Source organism: Mus caroli, chromosome 2, assembly GCF_900094665.2.
Source record: "Mus caroli chromosome 2, CAROLI_EIJ_v1.1, whole genome shotgun sequence".
In the NCBI taxonomy this organism is placed as follows: domain Eukaryota; kingdom Metazoa; phylum Chordata; class Mammalia; order Rodentia; family Muridae; genus Mus; species Mus caroli.
The window spans coordinates 64,001,403-64,022,464 of record NC_034571.1 but is presented as its reverse complement, the minus strand read 5'-3'; the positions used below and the strand labels follow the sequence as shown (position 1 = coordinate 64,022,464).

Sequence of the window (21,062 nt, the reverse complement as noted above, 5' to 3'; positions counted from 1 at the left end):
TTCCTATTTAACCATATTTGCCTAGCTCGGGGTTCTGTTTTGGTTTAATCATTAACATAACATTAGCATGCTCCACCTATGTTAAGGGGATTCATTTGAGCATGAACTGGAAGACAAGGTTGTTAAAGAGGGAAGGCCACTGTGACTACTCTGCTTCAGAGAGGAGCTCTCCTGCACATCATCAGAGTGAACCAGCACAGCACACCAAATGCCTACTTCCCTTCAGGCTTAAATGTAAACGTCTTATTAAAACAAATATTTGATTGCAAATGTTTGCATATGCGAGTTTTAGGAGGATAAAGTAAACTTACAAACAGACTCTTTCATCTTCTGCTCTTCTTTTGTAGCTATTTGTTTTTCTCGGATTGGGGAAGCCTCTCTGGGCAACCCAAGGTGGAGAGAGCCTTCATGGATGGTAGCAATCGGAAAGACCTGGTAACGACCAAATTGGGGTGGCCTGCTGGGATCACTCTGGATCTTGTATCCAAGCGAGTTTACTGGGTGGACTCTCGTTATGACTACATTGAAACTGTAACGTATGATGGAATTCAAAGGTGAGTTTTTTTTTTTTTAAATGGCTTTATAAAGTTGGGAGGAATTGTGTAAATATGAAGGACCAGAATTAAAATCAATTTTATGAAATGTGAGCATGATTGATTTTTGTGTTGACTTGTGTGCTCAGTGACCTGCTCTTTCCTAGCACCAGGAGGCAGAGGTGGATGGATCTCTGTGAGTTTGAGGCCAGCCCAGTCTACATGCAGATATACTTGCCACAAAACAACCAACCAACCAACCAACCAACCAACAACACAAAACATTTATTTTCTTATTTTTTTATTGCTATTATTATTTTTATTGTGTATGTTTTCATCTTTTTGAAGAGCCCCATTGTACTGTTTTCAGGGCTTGGTAACATTTTTTCCTTGGATAATAGTTTCTCCTTGAGAAATCCTCTCTCTGCTCTCCTGTGTCTAATCAAATGATTGTCTGTCAGCTGTGGTACACATTCTTTATTTCTCTCCTTTTCTCAGTATCTTCTGCCTTGTTTTTTTTTTTTTTTTTATTTCAGCAGTTCTGGCCTATCTGTGGACAGTTTCCTCTGACAGTTATGAGTGGTAGCACTGAATGTTTGCCAGGTGCTTACCTGCATTCCATTGTCTGGCCTCCTAGTTGCTGAGGACTGGTCTGTGGTGGGATGGGATATTGCTGTTGGGGAGTCATCCACCAGATTTCAGATCCTGACTCCATCCATCCATCCATCCATCCACCCACCCATCCACCCACCTATCCATCCATGGAGTTTAAAATACCATTTCACATCCTAGACTTTTATGTGAGGCAACCCTAAAAGTATGAAGGCCAAGTGAGAAAACAAGCTTCCTCTTCTTCCTCCTCCTCTTCCTCTTCCTCCTTCCCTTTGCTTTGGTGGTACTGGGACCTTAACATGATGGTAAGCACCCTGCCTCTGAGCTACAACCTGAGCCTGATAGTTAAGACTCAGCTGTCTTTGTTTAATAGAGAAATTCCTACATAATTAAGAAGGGATTTCAAGAGCAACCCAAAATATGTCTATTCCAACTTGCTCTATATTATGACAGGAACTAATTTAGATTTCTAGAGATTCAGCTGAACAAATTACCTCTTCCCTAAAATAAAAACATAGCAACAGAGGTATGATCCAGGCTTGTATCCTTTGTAACAGGAAGACGGTAGCGCGTGGAGGCTCCCTCGTCCCTCATCCGTTTGGAATAAGCTTATTTGAAGAACACGTGTTCTTTACTGATTGGACAAAGATGGCCGTGATGAAGGCAAACAAGTTCACAGACACCAACCCTCAAGTGTACCACCAGTCTTCCCTGACGCCTTTCGGAGTGACAGTCTACCATGCCCTCAGGCAGCCCAATGGTAAGTTTCTGGGCAATGCTCACCTTACTTGGAACAGGAAAGGGTTTCTTGTAGTTATGGAAACTAACGAAGCACCCCCTGAGGTTTGGGTGCTAAGTAGGTATATTTACAGCTGTCCGGAGCGCTAACCTTCTCAAGATCATGAACCTCTGAAGAAATCAGTAAAGCCGAGAATGTCAAGGAGATGCCTTGCATGAATGCTTCTTGGTTCCTGTAGTGTATTCCAGATCCTGCTCAGGTGCTTGGTTCTAGTGGCAAATGATCTATACCAACCACTCCACCGGGAGCAGTCTATGGGATTTGTCCTGCCACATTTGAGGTCACCTGGGTTCCATGCTACATAAGAAGAGCTCAGTTTTCTTACTGTGAAGTGTGTTTTCTACTTCTTTGGATATGTTTTGCATTTGTTCTTTGGTTTGCATTAAGGCTGTCATGGACCAAATGTGTTTGGTATGTTTGTCTGGTCCCTAACTACATCTCGGGTTGCAAATGCCTTCAGTCCTAGCTGAGGCAGATAGCTTTCTGAAGTTGAATATACCATAGAGCCATAGTAACAAAACAATGAATAGTACTGACTTAAAAATACGCATGAAGGAATTTTGATTCAGTTACTGTTATTTTAGAGTAGGATTTATGTGTGTTTTAAATCGAACTTTTGACATATCTATCTGCACTGTATTTGGCCATTTTCTGTGTTTGTGGACTGAAGAAAAGAAATACTGAAACCAAGGCGATGTTGGTAGAAAGATCTATTAATAAAGCACAATTTAGAGAAAGTTCTCATGTTGACTGAGGAATCTGTTTAGAATGAAGAACAACTATAAAGTAATTAAACTGATTTTTAAATAAGGAAAGAGAGCCACATGCTAGAACAAAATCACACACTAGATATAGTTAGATGGGTAGAAGTTAATAGGATACACTTGAAAAAAAAAAAAAAAGCATGCTTGGCCTGAAAACATTCTGGACATCTCTGGAATGATTTTTCAGACTCTTTATGAGCTCTCGTTGAATTCAGAGCTACTGTAATCTGTTCAGCCATCCATATTATTTTCGTTATTCAGCTGTGAATATCTGGCTATTATTCCCTCAAATCAACACAGTTGAGAGAATAAGAATAAGTCAAAGTTTATGAAGATGGTTTATAAAGCAGCTGAGTGGCTTAGCAGTGAAGGGACCTGCACTAACACCCACATGGTGGCTCACAACAATCTGTAAAGGGGATCTGATGCCCTCTTCTGGCATCCTTGGGCACTGCACACACATGGTGTACAGACGTAAATGCAGGCCAACACCCATACACATAAGACAAACAAAAAATAAACTTAATAAAGCAGACAAAGGAAATTAGTGTTGGCAGCCTTGAGCACAGGCTGCAGGGACCTATCTGAAGGTGTAAACTTGTTGCACAAGTGCATAAACTTGTTGCACAGGTTGCACTGGTTTAGTCAAGCACTCAAATCTTGGCAACTTTCAGAACCTGATGGGATAGTAATTTTTCTCTCCTAGAGCTATTGGTAGTACACTAACTTTCTTGCAACACATGTATTCACCAAGTAATAGGAAAAATGTGTATATCAGGAAAGAGTCTTTCATAGGAATAAATGACTTGGTTTTGTGTGGTTGGTGTTACTCAGTTTTCTCAGTGCATCTTAATCCGTGTGCTTTCCCCAGCCACCAATCCGTGCGGAAACAACAATGGGGGCTGTGCACAGATCTGTGTCCTCAGTCACAGGACGGATAATGGCGGCCTGGGCTACCGGTGCAAGTGTGAATTTGGCTTTGAACTGGACACAGATGAGCACCACTGTGTTGGTAAGACATCTTACCTTACCTTCACTGTCTTTCTGGTGAACACCACGTGCTTTATGCACACACACTTCTGTTCTGAACTGGGCTAGCGCTGTTGACTGAATTCTTCCCTGTAAGGAGGGTACAGTGTTCTTTGTATATAGAACCACTGGAGGATTGAGGTTTCTCTTTGTTCCTTGTTCAGGGTTAGGGATCTTTTCCCTTTTATTACTATAAATTATTAGCTATGACCTTTAAATTCTATATGATTAGGTTCGAGCTGCTTTCTATTTCTACTTTTCTTTTTAGGCTGACCTGGAACTATGGTCTTCCTGCCTCAGAACCCCGACTTGCAGCTGTAGACCACCATTTGGGGAGTATCCACATTTCCTCCCCTGTGCTGGGGTTGGAACCCCAGGGACTTGTGCTCTGCCTATCACCTTAGTGTCTCCACGTTACACACTACCTTACTTTTGGTGGGATGGGAAGCTGTCCATTCCTGTGAATGACTTCTAGGTCAGCTGGCCTCGTGGCTATATTCCAAACTAGTTCTGTTTCTCTCCTCCCTCTCCTCCTCCTGGCTCTCTTGGAGCCTGTCCTTTGCCTTGGTTATCAGCCCATCTATTCCCGATGACTCTGGACTCTGCTAATATTGCTGCTCGTCATCTTATGGATATATCCTTGTCCTCTAGATATTCGCGCCTCTGGTGTCGTTAACTTCTCCGATATCTAGTGTGTTAAAAAAAAAAAAAAGAACATTGCCTAATGATTTGATTTTAAACTTCTTCAGTTTTTGCCTTCTTAGTTGGGATGCACTTCCATCGTCTTTGAATTTTCTAACATGCTGTCATGGTTTTCATTGCTTTTAGACATCATTCCCTATCCTTTCATTTCTTCAGTCTCTCATCTTCTCTCCCTTACATCTTTTTGAATAATCTACATAATTTCTACTCTTAGTCTCTGTGTCTCTTCTGTCTCTGTCTGTTTCTGTGCCTTTCTCTGCGGCTCTCTTTGTGTCTGTGTCTCTCTGTCTGTCTCTGTCTCTATGTGTCTGTGTGTCTGTGTGTGGTTGCCTTGTAACTAAGTGAGCTGCAGGTTCAATGAGAAGCACCATTTCTGGGAACAGGTCTAGAGCCTTTCCTCTGGCTTTTGCCCTCTCAGGTGCCCCCATGCCCCACAGTACCTCAAACACAAGAAGAGCTAACAAGGGTGTGAATATACATGACATTTGTGTATAAAAATGTAATTACAAAAAGAGAGGACTTTAACACTTCTGTGACCATTGTTTGCTTATCTCCCTTCTTCTAGACCGATTTCCAGTTATATTAACTCTACATTTAGCTGTTGTTCCTCTCAGAGTTGGATTTTATGGTTACCTACTGTACCAGAGGGAGATAAGCAATGTCTCTGGAACATAGCGGGGCGGCACTGCCGGCTCACTTTCATGTGCCCTTCCTCTTTCTACAGCCGTTAAGAACTTCCTGCTCTTCTCATCACAAACGGCTGTGCGTGGGATCCCATTCACCCTCTCCACCCAGGAAGATGTCATGGTTCCTGTTACAGGGAGTCCTTCCTTCTTTGTTGGAATTGACTTTGATGCTCAACACAGTACCGTCTTCTACTCAGATTTGTCGAAAGATATAATTTATCAACAAAAAATTGATGGCACAGGTGAGGAAAGTGTGTATGTGTTGACATATTTGATTTGTTTTCCCTAATACTAGCAATTACTCATTTGTTTTGCATACATATATACATACATCATATACATACACATTTGCATACATATACACACATCATACACACACACACACATATATATACATATACACTTACACATATGCATACATACATGCATACATACATACATATATACATACATACATACAGGCTTTGACCTACTGTTCTCTATACCTCTCCTTTGCTCTAGCTCACTGGCTTAGAACTTGCAAGAATACCCCCTGCCTCAGCCTCCTGAGTTCTGGGTTGATAGATATGAGGTACCCTATTCCCTCATACCTCTCATTTATTTTCAAGACAAATCATGATCAGAGTTGGCTTTATTTGTAAGTTCGTTGGAGATAGGGTCTTACTATGAAGACCCGGTTTGTCTTGATCTGTGTTATATAACCCAGTCTGGGCCTCAGCTCACAGCTATGCTCTTGCCTCAACTTCCTAAAGTCTCGGATTATAGGCTGGAGCCACTCCCCAGGCTCAGGCTATGGCTTTTTCTTTGTTTGCATTTTATTTTCTTTAAGAAAATACATTTTAATGTTGACAAATGAGTTCTTGGAGCCCCAACCTGCTGGTCCTTTGTCCTCCCTGTCCTTCAGTCCCTGTCACTTACTCACTAGCCCCTAGCTAAGCTGTGACAACACCTGGCACTGTCTCCCTCTGCTCCCTTGGGAATATCTAACCTGCCATGCACTATCAGGCTGTGTGCACTGGAGACTCATTGCTTCCTTCGCTCCACATTTCTTGTACCCAATGCTTCATTTTGCATCTTGCCATTCATCATCTATAAAAAGGCTCAGTAACAATCCCCATGCATATATTATACCCATGATGTTGAATGGATACCTGCAAGGAACCTGGCTCAAAGTGAATACTTAAGCAGCATATTTTTGTATTATTGGCACAAAAGGCCACCTTTCATTTTTATGTATGTATCTATCTATCTATCTATCTATCTATCTATCTATCTATCTATCTATTTTGAGATCCTTTATTTATTTATTTTTCTTTTTTTTGAGACAGAGTTTCTCAGTGTAACAGCTCTGGCTGTCCTGGAACTCTCTCTGTAGACCAGGCTGGCCTCAGGAACTCAGAGACGCACCGGCCTTGATTAAAGGCATGTGTCTTAAAACACACTGCAAAACAGAAATGTGGTTGCTTATTCTCAGTGAGCTAGAGAGAAGGAAGCCCCAAAGTTGCCACAGGGAAGGATTTGCAAAGGAAAGGTGATTTTGTTCTCACGTAGCCAGCTCCTCTGGCTTCTTTGCAATCTTGGCTTCCTATGGCTGTCTAAGCCCGCTGAGTGTCTCTGGAGGGTTGGGCGGTACTGTTTGTGAGCTACCCCCAACTGTACCTGGCAGTGTCAGCTCAGAGCTGTCTCTGGGTGGTAGTAGGTGAGTTCAGGTATCTTTCTCATGTGTTCTGGAAGGTTGAAGAAGGGAGTAAAGCCAGACCCAGTTCTGTTTATCACTCACTACCATATCTCCTCTTGGAGATCCAAACTGTGGGCAAGAGCTAGATTCTAGGTTTATCTCATTGTTGCTCAGCAGTTCACAGATTCTTTTTTTTCCTTAAAGAATTCCACACATGTTTCTACAATATGCCCTTTTTCATTCAATCTTTAAACGTGCAGCCATTGGGAGATTTGTCTTAAATAACATGACTGTATTTTTACCATTAGGAAAAGAAGTCATCACAGCAAACAGGTTGCAAAATGTTGAGTGTCTGTCCTTTGACTGGATCTCAAGGAATCTCTACTGGACAGATGGAGGGTTGAAGAGTGTCACTGTCATGAAGCTGGCTGATAAGTCCAGACGACAAATAATCAGCAACTTAAACAACCCTCGCTCCATTGTGGTGCATCCTGCTGCTGGGTATGTGAGAGTTTGCAACTGCTGAATGCCTTTCATGGTGTGTTGCCCCAGGGACTAGCTGCGCAACTCACCTGCAGTTTTATCTCTTCGGCATAAGCTTCAGGGATCACCTTATCTACTTGAAAATTTTTACCTTTCTCTAAAGTATTGTTTTTCTATAGTTACCCTAGGAAGGAAAAAAAAATCTTCCTTGAGGAAGGGCTATCAAGGAAGGATCCAATTCTTGCCTTGCTTTAGTGTATTGATACAAGGTTTTAGCAGGGGGTGGGGTGGGGTGGGGGCTTGGGTGCTAATCATCTAGTCATTTTCAGTAGAAGAACTTTCAAATCCCTGTTTCATGTACCATTAGCACAGGGTCAGACAGGAGGAAACAGAACAGTCTACAGTGTTCTTTTTTGTTTTTTTATTTTACTTGAATATGTACAGTAGCTTATTCAGAACACGCCTGAGATACTCAGTTATAGTTGAATGGAATGATAAGAAAAACTCAAGAGATGGTAAGAAAAACTTGTGACCCACCAAGCCAGGTTCCCTCACCTGGGGTGGGGGTGGGATATATATATATATATATATATATATATATATATATATATATATATCCCAAATCTGTAGTCAAACTCTAGACCTGCTCAGACACAAAATTTGTCCTTCCTTCCTTCCTTCCTTCCTTCCTTCCTTCCTTCCTTCCTTCCTTCCTTCCTTTTTTCTTTCTAAAAGCTGTGTTCTCTTTATACTTTTAATTTTTCTCTGTAAACCTTATTCACCTACACAGTTAAATGGTTGATATTTTTTTTTCTAATGGATTTATAGCAACCTGAATCTTTAGTTTTGAAAAGCTGATGCATTCTTCCCATTTTCGTTGAAATGATGTGAAGCCATCATAGTTTAGAAAGTTACACTCGGAAATGGTTTTGATTCCTAGGGATTATATGAAAGAAAAAAAGAAGTGGAGAGAAAAAAAGTGGTGTGTGACTTTAATCCCAGCAATTGGGAGGCAGAGGAAAGTGAATCTCTTTGAGTTCAAGGCAGCCTGCAGTGAGTTCTAGAACAGCCAGGGTTACATAGTAAGAGACCATGGTTCAAAACAAAACCAAATAACCGCCCCCCCCCAAAAAAAAAACCAATACAAAACAAAAAGGAAAGAAAAAGATGTTGATTAGAGTTAATGAGTGTGTTTAGAGTTAGATTAACATGTGTGTGTGTGTTTATATGTTGTATGTGTCTGTAGGTAAGAGTGCCTGTGAATAATCTAGAAGCCAGAAGATGGTGTCTGGGATTTGAACTCCAGATCCCATGAACAAGTGCTCTTACTTACTGAAAGATCTCTTGATCCCTAACACTGAGAGAATTTTGTAGAGTTATAAATTCCTTATAGAAGAATAAATAGCGAACGGTCTGGTGGGTTCTGAATGTTTAATCCCAGATTAAAAGAAAATATATTTGACTTCTTATTCATGAAGTCTTCACTATGTAACTTGAATCAGGGTCGCATATGAAAGCTGACACCTAACTATTATCTAGCATTGGTGTTATAGTGCAGATGCAGAGAAACTTAAGTTGAATGCCAGCTTGGCTACATAGGTGGACATAAACCCAGCAAACTCCTGTTCTGTTCTGTTCTGTTCTGTTCTGTTCTGTTCTGTTCTGTTCTGTTCTGTTCTGTTCTGTTCTGTTCTGTTCTGTTCTGTTCTGTTCTGTTCTGAGACAGGGTCTTCCTATGTAGCTCTGGCTGTCCTGAAACTTAGTATGTAGACCAGGCTGGCCTTGAACTCATTATGGAACTCAAGGTGACATATGTCTCCCAAGTGTTGGAAATTAAAGTTGTCCACTAATATGTTGGGTGACAGAAGTTTTACAACCTGTGGTCTAGTTATTCTCTCTCCCAGATGCTCATTTTAATATCATGTATAATTGTGACTGTGATTACATATTTATAACTTAAATTGTAACTTAGAATTAAATATGCCAAACTTGATAGCATATATGGAGAGTAAAATCAATTGTAATTTTTTCAAGGTTATCAGTTTGTTCCCATATTGCCCTCCTTGATTTGCTCCTGCTTTCTAGGTATATGTTCCTGAGTGATTGGTTCCGTCCTGCAAAGATTATGAGGGCATGGAGCGATGGATCTCACCTAATGCCCATAGTCAACACTAGTCTGGGGTGGCCTAATGGCTTGGCCATTGATTGGAGGTGCGTAGATACCATCTGAATTTTAATCACTGTAGAGTGTGGAGAAGGTATACTAGACACTAGTTCTAGTATTCTGGACACTGGTTCCAGTATACTGGATACATGGTAGTGTGTCGGAGTAAGGAAATGAATCCTGCAAGTTTCTGAGACTTTTTGATCGCTGTCAGGTCATGGGTAACGGATGCTGAATGATCTAGAATACAAACACAACTGGCCAGCTGCTGGTAAGATAAAAAGTCAATGCACTCTTAAGTATTCTGAGCAAATTTCTAAAAACAGTAGAATGACAGGGCCAAGATGGATGAAGTTCGTGTAGAAGTTCGTGTAGAGATCTGATGAAACGTAGCAGCTTCAGGATATTAATTAATCAACAAGTGAGTTAGTTAGTGAATACTGACTCAATCGACTAGTGTAGATTTGTTTATACATGCTTTGGGGATTCTCAGGAGTTGATCAATTTAGGAAGAAGACCAATGAGCTTATAAATTATTGAAGCAGGTTATGGGAGAAAAAGGGCAGAAGCATGTTTAGTTTTTAAACATTACCATCAATATTCTTGTCTATTTCTCAAGGAGGAAAACACATTTCCCAGCTCAAAGATTTCAAATTTTAAGCTTACTGTATGTGTGAGAAGCATACAATGTAAATTTCTAATAGACACATTTGGCTTTTATATGAAAGTAATCTGCCAATGTCCTCCCTGTTTGGGACACTCATGTCTTGGGATTAGATAACATGTTTTCTTCCTTTTCTTAGTGCTTCCCGGTTGTACTGGGTGGATGCCTTTTTTGATAAGATTGAGCACAGCAACCTTGATGGTTTAGACAGAAAAAGACTGGGTCATGTAGACCAGATGACACATCCGTTTGGACTCACCGTCTTTGAAGGTATGCTTTGAGGCAACAAAAGGTATATATTTGCCACAGAACCCTATTCCCACCCCAAAATGTGAACAGAAACATATGACTGTGTTTTTCCATTCATATTTCTATACAATTTTCACATTGCTAGTAAAGATTTCTGAGAGGCATGGAATTGTGGGAAATGACCATGATTCCTGCCAAACTTTTGTCTACTTCTCTCAACTACCTTCTTCAGTGGAGACGTGCTTCTGTGATTTGGGTTGCTCAGAATGAATATCTCTCTCTCTCTCTCTCTCTCTCTCTCTCTCTCTCTCTCTCTCTCTCTCTCTCTCTCGTGAGCCAGGCTTGGTGGCACACACTCATCTGGGAGGCTGAATCAGGAGGAACACCATGAGAGTAGCCTGGGCCACATAGTTAAGTCATGGCTCACTTGTATAACAAGACCATGCAGAATAAAACAGCTGACTTGTTTATTCCTGAAACAGGGTTCTTGTGTGTAGCTTGTGGATTACACACAAATGCTCGATCAAACCTTCTGGTAGTGTGTTCCTGTTATCCCAGCACTTGGAAAGCAGGGGAATCATGAGGCCAGCTTGGGCTGTAGGGCAAGATCACAGTCAACTCAATTGAATAAACTGAATCATGAGACCTTGTTGCTCAAAGAAATGAACACAGTGTACCATAATTTGCCTAGTTTGAGGGTTGACACTTTGTAGAGAGCTACCAAAAGTCCTGTGTACAAACTAGTTGTGTTCCTGTTGGAACCCCCTGGTCAAATACTTAGCATAGTGCTTTAAGCAACTAGAGTGGGTAGTCATACTGAATATTATTCCATCCTGCTGTCTATCTGTGGAGTGTGTGGTATTTTAAAAATATTTAAAAAATGCTCTGAGATTTTTGATGAGATGAGTCAATTATAAACAGTCATCCCTCCCGTTTTCACTCCCCCTTTCAAATATTGTCTGTCAGGCTCGTGCTATTTGCTAGTCATAGGAACATTTTTTAAATGTTAATTTTTCTCTGTTATATGGTGGGATGTTTGGATATCTTTTGGTTTTTATCAGCATGAAAAATAGTGAGTGCATTCCCATGAGAACAATACTATAACCCAAAATATTAGTTTTAGTCATTCTGATTTTCATTATGAATCTCTTTTCCCTTTCTTTTTCTTTGAAGATAGGGGTCCCCCTACAGAGTTTAAGCTCATTCAAACCCATGTTCTTCCCCCCTCAGTCTCAGAAATCTATGAATGCCACCAGACCTAGCTAGCTTCACTATGTATTTGGTATGGAATGCTCTTTTGTTTCATAATACTATGCAAACCATTAATCCTTTACTGAAAGACTAGCTAGATTTCCTTGACAGTATACTGCACAGGCCTATAAGTTTGATTTGACTCTTCATCTATTTAAATACGAGACACTGTTCTGAATGGTAGGACTGAAATCTGCATTTAAGAGAGATATGATTTAGTGGTTTTAATGACGTACTAGTATGGACCACAGATGAGGAAACTTGATTTCGTAACATGAGTGACATTGTTAAGCATTTATTCTTACTTGTATTTTTTAGTTAGTTATGGTCTTGTAGAATTCTTTGATGAAATCTAAATTTTTAAGATCATATGTAAGTTTGCACAATTGTTGATATTTTTACCCAAACATTACAACTTTTTTAACAAAATGAGATCTGTATTTTTCCTTATTAACAGCTCCTCCTCCCTCTCCTTCTCCTCTCCCTCTTCCTCCTCCTCCTCTGTGTAGCCCTGGCTCTCCTAGAACTCACTCCGTAGACCAGGCTGGCCTCAAACTCAGAGATCTGCCTTGCCTCTGCCTCCTGAGTGCTGGGGTTAAAGACATGGGCCACCATCTCTCAGCAAAAGCTTCTTATTAAAACTGGATCTAAAAAACAGTAGGAATTCTCATAGGAGGTGAAAGGATGCTACACTCCTTTAAAAAAAAATTGAGTGTTTTGGCTGGAGATAAGAACTCAAAGGATTCTTTTTCATGTTTACTTTTATATATGGAGGTTTACGCCTAATTTCTACTAAATATTATGTAGCTGCCTCAGCCTGAGCCATGATATCAATTAAATAAGGGCTGCCAAAGAGCAAATGATTACACATAGATGACCGATGGGCTCCTGGACCACTGCATTCTTGTAAGCCGGTTACATTTCCTTAAACTGTGACTGAAGTGTGAATCATTTTCTTTTTCTCCTTAGATAATGTGTTCTTAACAGACTGGAGACTGGGTGCGATTATTCGGGTCAGGAAGTCTGATGGTGGTGATATGACAGTTGTTCGAAGTGGCATCAGCAGCATAATGCACGTGAAGGCATATGATGCTGACCTCCAGACCGGTGAGGGGCATTGCCAAGTAGTCTCCATCCGGACATAGTTATTTGATTTAGTGGTTCCTTTCTCTTTAACTGTATCTTCAACATAATTCCTGACAGTGCTACATTCCTATCAGCCATATAGTTGAACACAGCAGGACTCTGGTTTCTTGGAAATATACACCTTACAACTTTCCTGTCCTTAAACCGAATGCTGGGCTGATTCCCAACTTTGTAGTGTTGGCTCTGGATTTTTTTTTTTAATGTTCCCCTTCATACGTTGAAGGTTGGATCTACTTGTTTCTGCATTTCCAGGAACTAACTACTGCAGTCAGACCACCCATCCCAACGGCGACTGCAGCCATTTCTGCTTCCCAGTTCCAAACTTCCAGCGGGTGTGTGGCTGCCCCTATGGAATGAAGCTTCAGAGGGACCAAATGACTTGTGAGGGAGACCCAGCCCGAGAGCCACCCACACAGCAGTGTGGCTCCTTTTCCTTTCCCTGCAACAATGGCAAGTGTGTGCCCAGTATCTTCCGCTGTGATGGAGTGGATGATTGCCATGACAACAGTGATGAGCATCAGTGTGGGGCACTTAGTAAGTATCTGTGCTGGGGTTTTGGGGAGATGAATAGAACAGAAGACTGGCCACCCATAAGCAATAATCAAAGCATGAGCTATCTATGAGTATAGGAAAACACCACCGAGGTATTCTTTTACAAAATAAGACTCATAACATATATTCCAGAGATAAGTTAAGCAATACATATAATTCATAGGTAATGTTAGAGATGTGTTAGATTATTATTGATAATTCTTGTAGACAATAGCTCTTTGGAATTATATAGTCAGTTTACTCTTTAAAAAGTCAATCAGGGCTGAGGATAGGGCTCAATCGTAGTGAAACTGCTTAGCATGAACAGGGCCCTGGGTTTGATCAGCAGCAATGGTGAGAATAGTATTACAGAATAGGTCCTTGCAACTGTAGCCTTTGAAAACATCATGTCCTGTGTGTGTTTTATCCTTCTTTTCCGAGTGAAATGAATGGAAGGCGGAATGGGTCTGTAATTCTACACTTTTTGATGGTATTCTAGTCTATAAAGTTTCAGTCCTAACGATTACCATTGCAGAAGGCCTAAATATCCCATTAAAAAAATGAAAATAATTAAGATCTTTAGAAGCCTCTATTAAAATGATGCCAGTAGCAACCTGTGCTTTTAGAGTGAAAGAAGAGTTATTTGAGCCGGGCAGTGGTGGCGCTCGCCTTTAATCCCAGCACTTGGGAGGCAGAGGCAGGTGGATTTCTGAGTTCGAGGCCAGCTTGGTCTACAGAGTGAGTTCCAGGACAGCCAGGGCTACACAGAGAAACTCTGTTATTTGAAAAGTTGTACATTTTCCTGAAATTGTCATAGGAGGGAAGTAAAGGTGAGCCCAGGATTGTACAGACTAGAGATTTAGTCTTGGGAAGATTCCCATACCTTTCAAAGTCTAATTTAAGATAATTATATAGTAATCATAGTTTTCTCTTGATGGTTAAAAAAGGATATACATGTATGTATATGCATATATATATATGTATATATACATACATGCATACATACATATATGCATATAATATACACACATATAGTATGTGCATGTATTATGCTTGGTGCTTACCAAACCTAAACCATTCTCACATTTCGTCTAATTTTGTGTGATAGTATATTGAGAGGTGAGCAGATCTTTGCTTCTACCGGAACAACCTCATAAATGTTTAGAACCAAGCATTTTCATGACTGCCTTGTGGCTTTTTGTAGATAACACCTGCTCATCTTCGGCTTTTACTTGTGTCCACGGTGGACAGTGCATCCCTGGCCAGTGGCGCTGTGACAAACAGAACGACTGTCTAGATGGCAGTGATGAGCAAAACTGCCCCACTCATTCACCATCGTCTACTTGCCCGCCCACCTCCTTCACCTGCGACAATCACATGTGTATCCCAAAAGAGTGGGTCTGTGACACAGACAATGATTGTTCGGATGGATCAGATGAAAAGAACTGTCGTGAGTGTCGAGCTGACTTCTCTGGGTTGGTTAGCCTTGTATGCACGTAGGTTTGAGTAACCTCTAAGACTAAGGTTTTTTCCTCTAAGACTCTCACACAGTTCGATCCTTGCCAACCTCTGAATATCAGTAGTCTGAGACATGTTGAGAGCTTTTCCTAAAGGTACTGAGCTTTATCACAGCACAACACAGCTGTCAGACATCCAGATAGAAACTGTAAACAAAGGAAAATGAACAAAGGACCTGAGCTGGATGCAGTGGTTCACATCTGTTGCCCCTGCTAACTGTTGCTCTAAAGGAAGGGGAGGACTGAGGATGACCAATGGAGGATGACGTCAACCTGTGCTATCAGATGCATGTGCACCATGCATGTCTCTAACATCCATTTATGATCATGCATATATTCTTCACACATGTATGCATGTTTTTCTTTTTTTCAAAGCCTTTAATGAAAAAAAAATTTTACCCAGTACCCTGTAAGCATCCAGACATCTGGCTGTTTGTTTTCCTTCTTTTTGTTTCACCCCCTTCCCTTGTCTTTCTTTTTTTATCTTTTCATTTAATACAGAGCAAGGACATAGGCTCTCTTTATCTCCCTGGTTCTTATTCTTTGGCATGGTTATTTGTAACAATGGTTTAAGATGGAACAGAGTTCTCTAGACTAAATTCTTATACTGGTTGCAAACTTTGGCAATTCATTTTCCTTCTGGGGGGAGTTGGGCCTTTTTAATTTTTGCCATCTAGCAGTGTGTGATTTTCACTGACTTTATGGAGGGGATAGGCAGCCTGCATGCGTGCATTGGTGCTTCTTGGCATGTGGTGAGCTGACCATGTCACTCAGATTAGGTAGAGTCACAGACCCGTGAGACACACTCCTGGGCTGCTACCTCGATGAATGGCTTCTGCTCCCAAAGATTTAATTCCAAATCCTCACTTTGGGTTCTCCCACTGTGCTGGCTTTGACGTGGCCGCTGGTCTGAAGGAGTCTGTACACATAGCACTGAGTTAAGTCTGTTAACAGAAAATAAACTTGACTTTGTTTTTGTTTGCCATTAGAAGCTTCGGGGACCTGCCACCCTACCCAGTTTCGTTGCCCTGACCACCGGTGTATCAGCCCACTGTATGTCTGTGATGGGGACAAGGACTGTGTTGATGGCTCGGATGAGGCAGGCTGTGGTAAGTGGACAGCTTTACTTTTCTCTTACTGTGTGCTCTGCTTATCTTGGAGTTAATGTCATACACTTCTCTTCTTTTGTTTACAGTGTTAAACTGCACGAGCTCTCAGTTCAAATGTGCTGACGGGAGTTCTTGCATTAACAGCAGGTACCGCTGTGATGGGGTGTACGATTGCAAGGACAACTCTGATGAGGCGGGCTGTCGTAAGTGCCACACACACAGTGTACTTCAGACAAAGGCATCCCTTATCTTAGTATTGGATATTACCATATAGTTTTTTTTTTAAATTCAAATAAAGCACAAAATGTTCTTATGAGAATAAAAGATTGACATGAATTAATAAATATTATATGGGTAGTATTATCATATAATGATTTGCATCTGGTGTTATATAAATGGACATATCAAACAGTTAATTCCTTAGATATTACATCCCAAGGACATACAAAAATATGTTCTTAATATTACATTTATTTGCTTGTGTGTATTTACGTGCACACATGCGAATGCACACAAGTCACAGTACATATATGGAAGTCACAAGTCAACTTTGGGGGAGTCAGTTCTTTTTATCCATTATGTGAATTTTAAAGCCTTTCACCATTTTGCCAGCCCTATCTGGATGCAGTTTCATTGAAATCTCAGTTGGGAAGCCAAATTGTGGACTAGAAATGATATAGGCCTATATGGGATCGACTCATTCATTCAAGCTGTAGGTTTGTCCATAGAGAGATTATAAAAGGGCTATGGTAACTGAAGCCAGGCAGATAGCTTTATATGCGACTCAGTTAAACTTCTATGAAGGGTTAGAAAGCGAATAAACTCCTTCTAATTCCAAGATCTAAGGAGAACTTCGTGTAATTCTGATGGATCCTGTTCTGTCATAGTCCCAGATTAGAGACTATGATATGATTTTTCATCTGCTTGAACGGTGACATTTTAGACAATCCCAAGGAATAAGAAAGGAAGTATGTAAATTCATTAATGGGGGAAGGGGAGAAACAGGATGGATTTCTGACTTGTACTTTTACGCAAGAGTGCATAGCTTGTTGTTGGATCCACTGATCTCCTGTAAATATTTCCATGTACCACAATGTACAGGAATTTAGTATTGGATCCATTTTAATCATTATTTATAAGTCTACTGTTTGTCCAGAATAAACTCCTGATCTATATCCCAAAAGGATCATACATTCAACCACAAGTGCGTTACTCATGTGCCTTTGTTCCCTCTAGCGACCAGGCCTCCTGGTATGTGCCACCCAGATGAGTTTCAGTGCCAGGGAGATGGTACCTGCATCCCTAACACCTGGGAGTGTGATGGGCACCCGGACTGTATCCAGGGCTCGGATGAACACAATGGCTGTGTTCCTAAGACCTGCTCCCCGTCTCATTTCCTCTGTGACAATGGAAACTGCATCTACAACTCGTGGGTCTGTGATGGGGACAATGATTGCAGGGACATGAGTGATGAGAAGGACTGTCCTACCCAGCCTTTTCGCTGTCCTAGCTCGCAGTGGCAGTGCCCAGGCTACAGCATCTGTGTCAATCTGAGTGCCCTGTGTGACGGCATCTTTGACTGTCCCAATGGGACCGATGAGTCCCCGCTTTGCAGTAAGTTCCCTGGTCACAGTTTGCTGGACGCAAATTTATTCTGAACAGTAGATGGCTGTACCCCAGCACTGTCACAGACCCCATGTAGTATTTTGGGAAGGGGATTTTTAGTTCCTCTGTGACTTTATATCCCTGTAGGAGTAACTATAAATTCCAATAAATGATGACTGCATAACACTTCTCATTAATATCTTTTTACTTGTGTCTGTGTTTTCTCTTCTCTTTATGTCACTGTTCAGGATATCATATCAAATCAAGTGTAACTCTCTTGGTAATGTGTCCATAAACTTTACTAACTTGAAGATTTTCTAATTTTAATCGGAACTTGTCATAGAACCAATGAAACCCAGGGGGTTGTGTTTGCAGTGATTAAAATGCTCTGATTGGCATGTAATCCTAACTACTGTCCTCTCTCTCTTTCCTCTTTAATTAACGCTCACTCTCAGATGAACCACAGCAAGGTATGACTGTGAATATTCTAGACCTTTATGATTTCACATGTGTCATGTGTATGCTGACATGGTACTAATTACTGTGACCTCCCCTTCTAGTGCGTGTTCTGTGTTTTGTCTCTTTACCCATAAGTTACGGTGCTCCTGGCAATAGGGAGTATTTTCATACCCAGTATATGACTTGGCTTTGGGCTGCTTCTGCCATTGCCACGCTGGCCCCAAGAGTAAGGAATGATGCGTATGTTAGCAAATTGTGTCCTTTCCAGTTGATCACTTCCAGCTTTTCCTGCAAAACATTTCTAGTTAGGCTGGAGAAGTTCAGAGGGAACACATTAGATTTCTCTGCTTCATCGGTGACAGTTTGGTTTCTTGATGCCAGCATTAATTTCTCAAGGTTCTCTAACAGCCATAAATGGAGCTATATGGGAGGGTGGTTGTTTACTATAGCTTCAGGCAATTCAGAGAAGACAAGTTGAACAGCTCACCCAAGAGATTGGGGCTCTTAATTAACTCTCATTAAAGTAGGCATGTAACTACATTGGAGTAAGTCAAAAAAGCAAGGATGTCTGACTTTTCACCCTGTGACTCTTTCCTGTAGATCAAGACAGCTGCTCACATTTTAATGGTGGCTGTACTCACCAGTGCATGCAAGGGCCCTTTGGAGCCACCTGCGTGTGTCCAATAGGATACCAACTTGCCAATGATACCAAGACCTGTGAAGATGTAAATGAGTGTGATACTCCAGGCTTTTGCAGCCAGCACTGTGTCAACATGAGAGGGTCCTTCCGGTGTGCTTGTGACCCAGAATATACATTGGAAAGTGATGGGCGGACTTGCAAAGTCACAGGTAATTATTAAGCTTGAAAGGGAACTAACTCCAGGAAATTTAATAGCCTCTCTCAGTGTAAGATTGATTATCAGTCAGTCTGACTAGACAACTTATTCAATGCCTTTTGACCCATATGAAAGTGAATACACTAGATATTAGAATGTTGATTCATCCTCTCTCAAAATGATTCAACAGAGGAGGGTTTAAAAGTTTCCTTATTGCAGGACACCATGGTTTATGCCTGTTATCCCAGCACTTGGGAGGTAGGACTAGGTTAATTAGCCTGGGCTTTATAGTGAGTTCAAGGCCAACCTAGGCTACAAAAATACCAAAGCTTTGCTTCAAAAAATACCAATGTCAAACAAGGAACCTTTCTTTTCAAGGAGGCTGGATGAAACAGTCTAAGGGACAGACTGTTTTTTCTTTTTTTAAATATTTAATTATTTATTTTACGTATATGAGTACACTGTACATTGTACAGATGGTTGTGAGCCTTCATGTGGTGGTGTTGGGAATTGAATTTTAGGACCTCTGCTTGCTCTGGTCAACCCACTCACTCTAGTCGACTTTGCTCTCTCAGTCCCTGCTCGCTTAGCCCCAAAGATTTATTTATTAGTATACATAAGTACACTGTAGCTATCTTCAGATGTCCCAGAAGAGGGCATCACATCTCATTATGGATGGTTGTGAGCCACCATGTTGTTGCTGGGATTTGAACTCAGGGCCTTCCTAAGAGCAGTCAGTGCTCTTACCCGCTGAGCCATCTCCCCAGCCCAACAGACTGATTCTTAGTATCTGAAGTTTCCACCCAAGATCCAACAAGTTTGCTCTAGTCTGTTCTTTCCCTTAGAAAATAGGCTAGGAAAAGAAAGGTCCTTTTCAGGAAGTAGATCCATCATTGTTATTGATGCATTATTGGTCAGAACTCAGTCATTTGGTTCCAGCACCTGCAGGGAAGGCAGAGACCAGTTTCTATTTGAGTAGCCTTAGGCCAACATGAATGTAGTGTGACTTAACACTAAAAAGACCAGGGGGAAAGGAATATTCATTGATGGAACTCTCTGCTACACCTAAAGGTTTGGGAGAAAACAAAAATACTCAAAACTTGGTTCCTGCCAAGAATCAAGCCTACAGTCTGCTAGGATAGAAACCAAATTGCAACAAGCAAGTCAAGGATCAATGTATGAACAGCTCACTCCAGACTGGTACTTAGATGCCCACTGCAATAATCCAAGAGAGAAAGCTTTTTCAGAATATAACTATTTTACATGCCAATGAGTATCCATGAGCAAACAAGGTTCCCCTGATCCCGCTTAGCTCTGATGAGGTCAGGGATGTTCAGGGTAATATGTCTGTAGACAAAGTGATTATTTCTAGTGGTCTTACTTTCCCACTTCTCTAGTTTGGTACCACGCACTGGATGTTGGGGAGACTTTGTAACTGTATTTAATTGTATTTTCCTTTCAGATTCATTGACGGTTTCTTTTTCTTTTTGTCCTTTTCCTGCACAGCATCTGAAAATCTGCTGTTAGCTGTAGCAAGTCGTGACAAAATCGTTGTGGACAACATCACTGCTCACATGCACAACATCTATTCTTTGGTCCAGGATGTTTCTTTTGTGGTTGCTCTGGATTTTGATTCAGTCACTGGTCGTGTCTTTTGGAGTGACTTATTGCAGGGTAAAACCTGGAGTGCCTTTCAAAACGGAACCGACAAGCGAGTGGTAAGTGCTATACTCTATCTATGGTCCTTTCATATTTTCTGTTGTTGCTCACCAAGAGAAGGTCCTGCCCTCCCTCGTCCTGGGCAGCATGTCATATTCAAGAGGTCTGGATGTTCCTGTGTGTGTGTGTGTGTGTGTGTGTGTGTGTGTGTGTGCGCTCTCCCAGACTCTCCACGAGTCTGAATTCTATGCCATGTGATGTAGATACTCTGTGAATCTTTCATAGGTCAGAGCAAGAGACTCAAGGAATTGCTTTACTGAGCTTTAATTGACTTAAAATTTTCCACACAGCTCTCTGAGTTTGTTTGATGAATTAGTTTTTTAGTTTATGTGTCTGAGTGCATGCCACGTATGTGTGGTTTCTAGTAGAGGCCAGAAGATGATGTTTGGTTCCCAGTCATAAGCTGCTCCGTGAGTGCCAGGAAACAAACTTGGGTTCTCTGCAAGGGCCTTTTAATTACAAAGCCATCTCTTCAGCCCCCTAAGTTTGTTTATTAATTTTTAATAGATAAAGCGGTTACTCATTG

The 21,062-nt window shown here is 41.2% G+C and overlaps 1 protein-coding gene across 1 annotated transcript in view; it reads left to right on the top strand.

The window, feature by feature from the left end:
- Lrp2 (LDL receptor related protein 2) overlaps positions 1 to 21,062 on the top strand; it is a 164,415-nt gene that overhangs the window by 65,867 nt on the left and 77,486 nt on the right. The window contains exons 13-27 of the mRNA XM_021184968.2: positions 348 to 554; positions 1,703 to 1,905; positions 3,580 to 3,720; positions 5,164 to 5,367; positions 7,112 to 7,304; positions 9,372 to 9,497; positions 10,254 to 10,384; positions 12,584 to 12,721; positions 13,013 to 13,294; positions 14,496 to 14,741; positions 15,798 to 15,917; positions 16,004 to 16,120; positions 17,154 to 17,531; positions 18,582 to 18,830; positions 20,324 to 20,535. Of these exons, the coding sequence (XP_021040627.1) occupies positions 348 to 554; positions 1,703 to 1,905; positions 3,580 to 3,720; positions 5,164 to 5,367; positions 7,112 to 7,304; positions 9,372 to 9,497; positions 10,254 to 10,384; positions 12,584 to 12,721; positions 13,013 to 13,294; positions 14,496 to 14,741; positions 15,798 to 15,917; positions 16,004 to 16,120; positions 17,154 to 17,531; positions 18,582 to 18,830; positions 20,324 to 20,535 (2,947 nt within the window). The remainder of the gene's footprint in view (positions 1 to 347; positions 555 to 1,702; positions 1,906 to 3,579; positions 3,721 to 5,163; positions 5,368 to 7,111; positions 7,305 to 9,371; positions 9,498 to 10,253; positions 10,385 to 12,583; positions 12,722 to 13,012; positions 13,295 to 14,495; positions 14,742 to 15,797; positions 15,918 to 16,003; positions 16,121 to 17,153; positions 17,532 to 18,581; positions 18,831 to 20,323; positions 20,536 to 21,062) is intronic.